The 10,713-nt window shown below is 65.6% G+C and overlaps 2 protein-coding genes across 2 annotated transcripts; both read right to left on the bottom strand.

Moving 5' to 3' along the window:
* Window positions 1-498: 498 nt before the first annotated feature.
* Window positions 499-6,332, bottom strand: EHMT2 (euchromatic histone lysine methyltransferase 2; the record flags this gene model as incomplete). The annotated part of the gene is given in 12 exon segments (XM_050307668.1): window positions 499-710; window positions 1,355-1,498; window positions 2,173-2,294; window positions 2,773-2,874; window positions 3,681-3,786; window positions 3,871-4,005; window positions 4,407-4,571; window positions 4,674-4,693; window positions 4,696-4,757; window positions 5,198-5,405; window positions 5,721-5,877; window positions 6,324-6,332. Coding segments are annotated over 12 exon segments (1,442 nt in total), but the record flags the coding sequence as incomplete, so codon positions are not given.
* Window positions 6,333-7,720: 1,388 nt separating this feature from the next.
* On the bottom strand, window positions 7,721-9,076 carry ZBTB12 (zinc finger and BTB domain containing 12). The gene is given in 2 exon segments (XM_050307674.1): window positions 7,721-8,311; window positions 8,313-9,076. Coding segments are annotated over 2 exon segments (1,254 nt in total). The 5' UTR covers window positions 9,036-9,076; the 3' UTR covers window positions 7,721-7,780.
* Between the last annotated feature and the right edge of the window lie 1,637 nt (window positions 9,077-10,713).

The raw sequence follows: 10,713 nt of genomic DNA, 5'->3' as shown, positions 1-10,713 counted from the left end.
GGGCACTGGGGAGGGGAGAGGGAAGGTCAGGGCACCCGAAAAACATCCCCCGAAAAACACCCTGAAAACACCCTAAAAACCAGACCAAAACACCCCAAAACACTCCCCAAAAAACCACCCTAAAAACCACACCAAAACACCCCAAAAACACCCCCAAAAAACAAAACACTCCCAAAACCACCCCAAAACACCCCAAAACCACCCCAAAACCACCCTAAAACACATCACAAAAATGCACCAAAATACCCCCAAAAACACCCCAAAACACACCTAAAACCAGACCAAAACACCCAAAAAACACCCCCAAAAAACACCCCAAAACACCCCCAAACACCCCCCGATCACCGCTCCCCACCCCAACCCTCCACCCACAACCCCCCTCTCCAGGCCACCGAAACCCTTTTGCACCCCCCAGAAGACCCTAAAAGCCTCCCCCAAACCCTTCTATTGCCCTCAGAACTCCCCCAAACCCTCCGTGTGTCCCCCCAAAGTCCCCACCTGGGGTGGGGCGTCGGCCGGCCTCCTGCGGGCCGGTGCTCGGGGGCAGGGCGGGGCCGGGGTCCCTCGGAGCGGGGCAGGGTCACCTCCTGAGCCTCGGACGCGTCCTCGCCGCAGTGGGGGCAGAAGATGAGACCCCCCAGGCGGGACACGCAGCCCCGGTGGAAGCGGTGCCCGATGCGCACGTCGGGGTGGCACTCCAGGAACGTCCCCTGGGGGGGCAAAAACCCCAAAATGGGGGGGTCAGGGGGACCCCAAAACCCCCCTGGGGAGGCACTCCAGGAACGTCCCCTGGGGGGGCAAAAACCCCAAAATGGGGGCTCAGAGTGACCCCAAAACCACCCAGGGTGGGGTGGCACTCCAGGAACGTCCCCTGGGAGGCCAAAAACCCCAAAATGGGGGGGTCAGGGGGACCCCAAAACCCCCCAGGGTGGGGTGGCACTCCAGGAACGTCCCCTGGGGGGGCAAAAACCCCAAAATGGGGGGGTCAGGGGGACCCCAAAACCCCCCAGGGTGGGGTGGCACTCCAGGAACGTCCCCTGGGGGAAAAACCCCGAAGGGGGGGCTCAGAGTGACCCCAAAACCCCCCTGGGGGAGGGGTGGCACTCCAGGAACGTCCCCTGGGGGGCAAAAACCCCAAAGGGGGGACTCAGAGTGACTCCAAAACCCTTGGGGGAGAAGGAGCACCAAAGGGAATGTGGGGATCTCCAATGGGAATGTCCCTCAGAGCTTTAAGGGGTTTCCGCGCCCCCCACCCCGGGTTGTAGGACCGGTGTGGACCCCACCCCAGGTTGTAGGACTGGTGGGGACCCCCCATCCGGGGTTTTTGGGGTGTTTCAGGGCCCCCCAGACTCACGGCGGTGCAGAAGTAGCCGCAGCCGGGGCAGCAGTGGTGCTTGACCATGCGGGCGCGGTGGCTCTCGCACAGCACCATGAGGGGCACGCGGCTCGACGGCCGCATCGTCTCCCGCTTCAGGATGGCACTGCCACAGCCACTCAGCTAGGGAGGGGGGGAAAAAGGGGGGTCAGCACCCCGAAATTGGGGTTCAGCACCCCGAAATTGGGGTTCAGCACCCCGAAATTGGGGGGAAAACACTCTGAAATTGGGGGCAGAGCACCCCCAGGGCAGCATCGTCTCCCGCTTCAGGATGGCGCTGCCACAGCCACTCAGCTGGGAATGGGGGAAAAGGGGGTCAGAGCCCTGAAATTGGGGAGTAGAGTCCCAGAATTGGGGAAAAAGTGCCCTGAAATTGGGGGGAAACCCCCTTGAAATCGGGGGGGGGCAAAGCCCCGAAATCAGGGGATCAATGCCCTGAAATCGGCACCCAGGAATCGGGCAGTGGGGGGGAGTTGTCAGTGAATTCCTGGGTCCCCCTAAAAAAATTCCTGGGCCACCCCCAAAAATTCCTGAGTCCCCTCCAAGTTCACGGGTCTCCCTGGAATTCCTGAGCCTCCCAAAATTCCTGGATCCCCCCACCCCAAGTTTCCTGTGTCCCCCCAGCAATCCCTCCCCCCCCAAGGTCTTGGGATCCCTCCCCCAGTTTTTAAGATGCCCCTCAACTTTTGGAATTCCTCCCAAGTTTGTGGTCCCTCCCCATTTTTGGGGTACCCCCCCCGTTTTTGGGGTGCCCCTCCCCATTTTTGGGGTGCCTCCCCCATTTTTGGGGCGCCCACCTGGCCATCCACGCTCTCGGTGGCCATGCAGAGCCCCCGGCCGTCCCCGCCCCGCTCCACCTTGGGGGCCTCCATGCGGCACGAGCAGAGCGGCAGCTCCTCGAGCGCTCGGCCTCGGGGGCCTGGGGGCAAAGGGGTGGGGGGTGAGTGAAGGGGCGTGGCCTCGCGAAGGGGGCGGGGCCTGGGTATGAGCAGGGGTGTGACCTCAGAGGGGCAAGGCTGGGGAAAAGGGGTGTGGCCTTACAGGGGGTGTGGCCTAAAAGAAGGGGGTGGGCTCAGTTTGGGGGTGTGGCCTAAAAGGAGGGGGTGGGCTCAGTTTGGGGGTGTGGCCTAAGGAAAGTGGGCATGTTCACAAAGGGTTGTGTGGGGGGAGGAGCCCTAAGAGAAGGGGCGTGACCAGAAACCTGAGATGGGCGGGGCCACAAGTGGGCGTGACCAATGGGGAGGGGGTAGGACCAGGTGTTTGGGGTGTGGCCTAACCATAGTGGGCGTGGCCTGATGGACACAGAAGGTGTGGGAGGGGCTACACGGCCGAGGGTGTGGTCAGAACACTGAGGGGCGTGGCCACATTGGGTGTGCCCATGGGGGGTGTGGCCTCACCTGTGGGTTGGGGGGACAAGGCCCCTCCCCCTGGGATCTGGAGACACCCCAGGGGCACTTCGGTGTATTCGCTGGGGGGGCCCACGGGGGCGGCCCCGGGCACTGGGGAGGCAAATTTATGAGTTTCAAGGCTCCCCCCTCCCCAAAAATCTGTTTCAAGGCTCTCCTCTACCCAAAAATCTGTTTCAAGGCTCCCCCCAACCCAAAAATCTGTTTCAAGGCTCCCCTCTACCCAAAAGTCTGTTTCAAGGTTCCCCCCCCAAAAAATCTGTTTCAAGGCTCCCCCCTCCCCAAAAATCTGTTTCAAGGCTCCCCTCTACCCAAAAATCTGTTTCAAGGTTCCCCCCCCAAAAAAATCTGTTTCAAGTCTCCCCCCAACCCAAAAATCTGTTTCAAGGCTCCTGTCTCCCCAAAAATCTGTTTCAAGGCTCCCCTCTCCCCAAAAATCTGTTTCAAGGCTCCCCTCTCCCCAAAAATCTGTTTCAAGGTTCCCCCCCCCAAAAATCTGTTTCAAGGCTCCCCCTCCCCAAAAATCTGTTTCAAGGTTCCCCCTCCCAAAAAATCTGTTTCAAGGCTCCCCCATCCCCAAAAATCTGTTTCAAGATTCCCCCCCAAAAATCTGTTTCAAGGCTCCCCTCTCCCCAAAAATCTATTTCAAGGCTCCCCCATTCCCAAAAATCTGTTTCAAATCTCCCCCTCTCCACATTATGAGTTTCGAGGCTGCCCCCTCCCAAATTTATGTTTTGAGGCTGCTCCACCCCAAATTTATGAGTTTCAAGGCTCGCCCTCCCCAAATTTACGACTTTTGAGCCTCCCCCTCCCCAAATGCCTCCCTCCCAAAGCCCCTCCCCCTTCCCTCAGTCCCCGAGCTCCCCCTCCCCATTGTGGGGGGTCTCCCCCCTCCCCACCTCTGTCCTTGCCCCGGGGGTCTTTCCTCTTGCGCTTGCGGGCGGGTTTGAGCCACGGGCTGTCCTTCCAGCGGCGCCGGGCCCTGCGCCGGGCGCTCGACGCGCTCTGGGGGGGCCGGGGGGGCCGGTCAGGGACCCCCCTGACCCCTCCCCAAACTACCCCGAGCTCCCCCTCCCGCCCCCCCCTCACCCTGTCCGAGGCGTTTCCCGACTCTTCGTCCTCCTCCTCTTCCTCCTCGTCCTCCTCTTCCTCCTCCTCCTCATCTTCTTCTTCTTCCTCCTCTTCCTCTTCCTCCTCCTCCTCACTGAGGACCTCCCCGACCACCTCCCCTCAGACTGACAACCCCCCACACCTCGAATTAACTGGGGGGGCCCAGGTGAACCCCCAGGAGCCCCCCCAGTGCTTCCCAGTGTCCCCCAGTGCTCCCAATCCCCCCAAATGCCCCCCAGTGCTTCCCAGAGCCCCCCAGTGCTACCCGTGCCCCTCAACGCTCCCAGTGCTCCCCAGTCCCCCAAATGCCCCTCCCAGTGTCCCCCATTGCCCCCCAAATCCCTCCCAGTGCCCCCCAAATCTCTCCCAATGCCCCTCCACTCCTTCCCAATGCCCTCCCAGTGCCCCACGCTTTCTCCCACTGCCCTCCCAGTGCCCCCCAGTCCCTCCCAGTTGCCCCCAGTCCTCCCAGTTCCCCACAAATCCTGCCCAGTCCCTCCCACTGATCTCCCAGTGCCCCCCAGTGCCCCCAGTGCCACCTTGCTGTCGGAGTCGCCGTGCCCGTCGACGCTGAACCCGTCGTAGAAGAGGGAGAAGCCCCCTCCCCCCTCGCTGTCCCAGTCATCGCTGGGCCGGGACCCCCGGGGTGGGGGGGCCGCCATTTCCTCCGTCACCGTGATCTGGGGGGGCCCAGGGGGGTCAGGGGGTTCCTGGGTGGTCCCAGGAGGATCCAGGGGGTCCCAGGGGGTCCCAGGGGGTCCCGGGGGCTCAGGGGTCCCCACCTCGGTGCTGGCGCGGGGCTGGGTCTCTGCAGCCGCTTGTGGAGCCCCTCGGGGCTGTAATCCAGTTTGGGGCGTTTGGGGGGTCTGGGAGGGAATTCGGAGGGGGTAGAGGGTCAGCCCTGTGCCCCCTTACCCCCAGCCCACAGGTGAACCCCCAGACCCAAAACCATCCTTCAGCACCACCCCCACCCCTTCAAACACCCCTTCCTGCCCCTGGGAGCACCAAACCCCCTCAGCACCCCCAGAACCCAAAAAGACCCTCCCAAGACCCCCTCAGAACCCTCCTAGACCTCCTGAGCCCTCCCCAGCCCCCTCCCCACCGTGCTCGCCGATGCTCCGCAGCTCGTCCGACACCCTGAAGTGCAGCATCTCCGACACCCGCTTTCTGGGACCTTTTGGGGGATTTTGGGGGTTTGGGGGGTCAGGAGGGTCCCAGGGGGTCCCCGGGTGTGTCCCACCAAGGGAGCCCTCCTCCTCACCTGCCCGTTGCTGGGCCTGGCCATGGTCTTGCGGGCCCGGTGCACCTTGGGGGCTCTGGGGGCCGGGGGCTCTGGGGGCGCCGGGGGCTCAGGGCGGCCCCCGGGAGGGTGAGGAGCCGCAGGGCCAAGCTCTGCCCCGGCAGGGATTTGCCCACCCCCGTCAGGGACATCTTGGCCCGGCTCGGGGGCCAGGGGGGTCCTGGGGGCTCCCCACCCCGGCCCGGGGAGCCCGGGAGGGTCTTCGTGGCGTGGCCTTGGGGGGAAGGGGAGGGAGACAAAAGGCTGTGAGATCCCCTGCAAAATAGCCCCAAACCCTCCCAAAAGTCCCGAAACAACTCTCCAAACTCCCCCAAAAACCTCCCTGGAACACCAAAAACAATTCCCAGAACCCCCAAAATTCCGCCCTACCCCCGCCCCCCAAAAGCCCCAGTGCACCTCCCAGCCCCCCAAGCCCTGGAGAGCCCCCAGAGCCCTCCCACCCCCAATGCCCTCCAAACCTCCCCAAGCCCCTCCCAGCCCCCTGAGACCCCCTCCCAGAAGCCGCAGAACCCCCCGTAAGCCCCCTCACCTGGGAGCCCTTGGGGCTGGTGCCGCTCAGGGGGAGCCCCTGCGCCCCCTCCCCATCGGGGCCCCCGGCCTCTGGGCCCCCCGTGCTCCTCCTCGGGGTCCCGGCGCTGGGGGTCCCCGGCCTGGGGGGTCGCAGGGGCGGGGCTGCCGGGGGAGTCCTGGGTGGGGACAAAGGGGGTCAGCGGGAGGATCGAATTGGGGAGGGGTGACAGGATGAGGGGGGGTCACTCACCGGGGTCTCCCGAAGCCTCCATCACGAGGGTCCCAACGGGGGGATCCTGGGGATGGGGGAGAGGGTGGGGAGCACAGGAGGGTGAGAGGAGGGGCCACGCCCCCACCCCGCCCCCATCACGGAGCACAAAGAGCCCTCCCCGTCCCAGCAACACTCGAGATCCCCCTAAACCCCCCAAATTCGCCGTGGATCCCCCAAAAATCCCCCCGGACCTCGCCGCCTCCCCGCCGCCTCCATCGCTCGCGCCGCGCGCCCGTGACGTCACCGCGCCCCGAAAGGGGCGGGGCCTCTCCTAATTAGGGCATCGCCCCGCCCACCGCCCCTCCAGCGCTTTGTCTTCCCCCTCCTCTATGAGGCCACGCCCCCACCGACCACGCCCATCCGTGAGGCCACGCCCTCAATGCAAGGCCACGCCCCCCTCCCGCGACACGAAAATCGCCCCAAAAAGGGGGATTTTGGGGGCTCCGAATGGCCCGATCTGCCCCCAGGGGTCCCTCCAGCTCCTCCCCACCACCCTCCCCGAAAAAAAAGTCCAAATCAAGTTTCTTTCAGTGTTTTTGGTTTTTTTTTTAAAACTCGTTTAATACAAAAACTCTCTGAAAACGGCACCGAGGGGAGGGGGGTGGGGAAGGAAGGGTGGTCCCTTCTCCCACCCCCAGCCCCCAAAAAGGGGCACCCAAGTGTCCTGGGACCCCCCCTCCCCACCCCCAAAAGGTGTCACAGTTCCCACGCTCTAAACCCCTACTCTCACCCCCCACACTCCCCAACCAATGGGGTGCCCCCCACCCCAAATCTAACCCTACCCCCACCCCCATAAAGGGGACCCCCAAACTTTGCCCTCCCCAAAACGCACCACAGAGCCCCCACCCCTCAACACCCCCTCCATCACTACAAACTAAGGGGACTCTGGGAGTTCCCAGGAGACCCCCACAACCTTTCCTAAAATCTACAGGGTGTCCTTGGGGGGGGTCCCCCTTAAATATGGGGGGACCCCCCCCTTTTATCCCGGGGGAAGGGGCAAACAACCCCCCCCTCCACCTTGTCCATGGGGGGACCAAGGGGGTGTGGGACCCCCAAACCTGGGGAGAGTACCCCATGATCCACCCTGGGACCCCCAAAACCATCAGCAATGGGGTGGGGGGGGGGTCCTTCCTAATCCAGAGTGATCCAGGGGGCTCTGGGGGGAGGTCCCCAGGTATCCCAGGGGGCATCCAGACACAGGTGGGACCCCCAACCCCCATCCACGTGTCCAGGGGTCACTCCCCATCACTTGAGGGGGTCCCAAAATCAATCCAGACATCCAGGGGCTGCTCCCCATCGCTTTTGGGGGTCCCCCCCATCACTTTTGGGGGTTCCCCCGTCGCTCCAAATGTCTAGGGTGGCGTTCACCCCAATCACTCTGGGGTCCCCTTCACTCCACGTGTCCAGGGTCACTCCCCATCACTCTGGGGGTTCCAAATCAACCCAGGTGTCCAGGGGTCACTCCCCCTCACCTTGAGTGTCACCCCCCATCACTTTGGGGGTCACTCCCCATCACTTTGGGGGTCCCCTCTTCGCTCCCCATGTCCAGGGGTCACTCCCCATCACTTTGGGGGTCACTTCCCATCACTTTGGGAGGGTCCCCCCTTTGCTCCAGATGTCCAGGGGTCACTCCCCACCCCATGTCAGGGGTCCCCCCTCCCCAGGAAGGACCCAGCAGCCCAGAGGGGGTCCATCCCCCCTGTCTCAGGGAGGGGCCCAGCTCTCCGTGGCAGGGCCGATGTGGGGAGGGGGAGGAAGCCCCCATCCCGTCACCCCCCCGGCCCTCGCCGGGCCCCTCCCGGGGGGGGTCAGCGCAGCAGGACCCCCCCCTCGGCGGCCACGGCCTCGAGGACGTTCTGGGCCGTGGTCTTGCCGTGCTGCTCCTTGAGGTGGCGGCGGATGGCCGGCTTGTGGGCGAAGCGCACGTCGCAGTAGGAGCAGCGGTAGGGCCGGGCCCCGCTGTGCAGGTTCAGGTGGTCGTGCAGGGTGGACTTCTGGGTGAAGCTCTTGCCGCAGACGCCGCAGCCGTGGGACTTGACGCCGCGGTGCACATTCATGTGGCGGTTGAGGTTGCTGCTGTGGTTGAACTGCTTGCCGCAGCGCGGGCACATGAACACGAAGTGCTGCGCCCGCATGTGGAACACCAGCTTCTCCACGCCCTGGAAGGCCTCGCCGCACTTCCCGCAGCGCGACGAGCCCGACGGGCCGCCCGACGGCGTGGGGGGAGCGGAGGCGGCGGCAGCGGCGCCGCCCGTCCAGGAGGCCCCCGGCGCCGGAGACCCCGCGGAGCCCGCGCCGCCCCCGGGCTCCTCCGCCGAGGAGCCGCCGCCGCCGCCGGCCGGGGAAGATGAGCAGCCCCTCGCCCTCGGCGTCCTCGGCCAGGCTGTAGCACGCCTTCACCACGCCCAGCTGCGGCAGGAACGGCGCGCTCTGCGTCGCTACGCCTGCCGCTCGCGCCCGCCCGGCACCCCGGGAGGCCTCTCCGGGCTCCGGCGCCGCCGCCGCCCACGCCCGGCCCGCCCTGCGGCACCGCCTGGGCTGGGGCGGCGGGGGCGGCGCCGCCGCGGCCGCCGCCGGCTCCACCTTGACGATGCAGACGTCGGGCGCGGCGTCGTCGTCGTCCTCGTCGTCGTCGTCGTCCTCGGCCTTGCCGGGCGGCGGCGGCGCGGCGGGCGGGGGCTGGATGAAGCGCGCCAGGGCGCCGCGGCAGCGCTCCACCACGTGCTCCATCTGCAGGTAGCTGGCGGCCGTCAGGTAGTTGACCAGGTCGCGGCCGGCGAACTCGAGGGCGCCGGTGTAGCAGGAGAGCAGCAGGTCGGCCAGCACGCGCGCGCTGTGGGCCAGCGACACGCGCAGCTCGGCCGCGGGGTTCAGCAGGAACTGGTCGCGCAGGAAGGGCGAGCAGGCGGCCAGGATGACGCGGTGGCCGCGGAAGCGCAGGCTCCGCGCCACGATGGTGACGTCGCAGAAGCGCTCCTCGGCACGCAGGCGCGTCATGGAGCGCAGCGCCGCCGCCTCGTGCCCCGGCAGCTGGAAGCGCAGCACCTCCGCGCACGACGACATGGCCGCGGCCTGGGGGCACTGGGAGGGGAGTGGGGGGCACTGGGAGGCACTGGGAGGCACTGGGAGGGGAGTGGGGAGGCACTGGGGGGCACTGGGAGTGAGTGGAGAGTGGGAGGCACTGGGAGAGGACTAGGGGCACTGGGGGAAGTGGGGGCAAGTGGAGGGAGTGGGAGGTACCGGGGGAAACTGGAACGGGGCAGGGAGGGTCACTGGGGGGAACTGGGAGGGGAGTGAGTGGGAGTGGGATGCACTGGGAGGCACTGGGAGGGGAGTGGAAGGGAGTGGGAGGCACTGGGAGGGGAGTGGAAGAGACTGGGGGCACTGAGGGGTGAGTGGAAGGGAGTGGGAGGCACTGGGGGTGGGGGCACTGGGGGGGCACTGGGAGGGGAGTGGGGGTGAGTGGCACTGGACACTGGGAGAGTGGAGGACTGGGAGGGAGTGGAGGGGACTGGGGGGCACAGGGGAACTGGAATGGGGCAGGAGGGTCACTGGGAGGAGTGGAGGATTGGGAGAGTGGAAGGCACTGGGGGAACTGGAATGGGGCAGGGAGGTCACTTGGGGGCACTGGGAGGGGAGTGGGAGGCACTGGGAGGCACTGGAGGACTGGGAAGGATTAGAGGGCACTGGAGGGAACTTGGATGGGGCAGGGAGGGCCACTGGGGGGAACTGGGATGGGAGTGGGGGGCACTGGGAGAGGGTGGAGGGCACTGGGAAGGATTGGGAGACACTGGGAGTGACGGGAACGGAGACTGGAGGGGCTGGGAGGGTCACTGGGAAGGACTGGGGGGCACTGGGGGGAACTGGGAGGGTCGCTGAGGGCACTGGGAGTGATGGGAGGGGACGGAACTGGGACTGGGAGCGATGGGAAGGGAGACTGGAGGGACTGGGAAAGGTCACTGGGAGTACTGGGAAGATCACTGGGGGAACAGGAGCGGGTACTGGGAGCACTGGCAGGGGTCACTGGGAGGATGGGGAATGCTGGGAGGGGATGATACAGGTACTTGGAGCACCAGGGACGGTCACTGGGGGAACTGGGAAGGCCACTGACAGGACTGGGAGCACTGGGAGGGAGAGAGGGGGAAACTGGGAGGGTTACTGGGGGAAGAACGGAAGGGCTTACTGGGAGCACTGGAAGCAAAGGGACGAGCTACTGGGAACAGTGGGAGGGCCTCCTGAAGAGACTGGGAGCACTGGGAAGGGTTACTGGGAGCGCTGGGAAAAAATGGGAGCACCTGAAGAAGTTACTGGGGGGGCCTGGGAAGAGGATTTACCGGGAGCACTGGGAGGGGCCCTGGGATGTTACTGGGAGCACTGGGAAGGAGGGACAGGGATGGCCGGGGGTTACTGGGAGCACTGGGAAGGAGGCACAGGGATCACTGGGAGGTCACTGGGAGCCCAGAGGCCGTTACTGGGAGCACTGGGAGGGGCCCTGGGATGTTACTGGGAGCACTGGGAAGGAGGGACAGGGATGACCGGGGGTCACTGGGGGGTCACCGGGAGCCCGGAGGCCGTTACTGGGAGCACTGGGAGCACTGGGGGGGATGATGGGGGTGGGGGGCCGCCGGGAATCACGTGGCCGCACCTGGAGTAGGGATGGGGAGGGGGGGTGGAAGACAAGGCCGCTGGTGACGTCACCGCGCGCGCCCCGCGCCCGCCTCTCCCGGGCTGCCTCCCGATT

This window comes from Myiozetetes cayanensis, unplaced genomic scaffold, assembly GCF_022539395.1.
Source record: "Myiozetetes cayanensis isolate MyiCay16 unplaced genomic scaffold, myiCay2020 scf124, whole genome shotgun sequence".
Classification (NCBI taxonomy): domain Eukaryota; kingdom Metazoa; phylum Chordata; class Aves; order Passeriformes; family Tyrannidae; genus Myiozetetes; species Myiozetetes cayanensis.
This window is presented reverse-complemented; position numbering and strand designations above follow the sequence as displayed.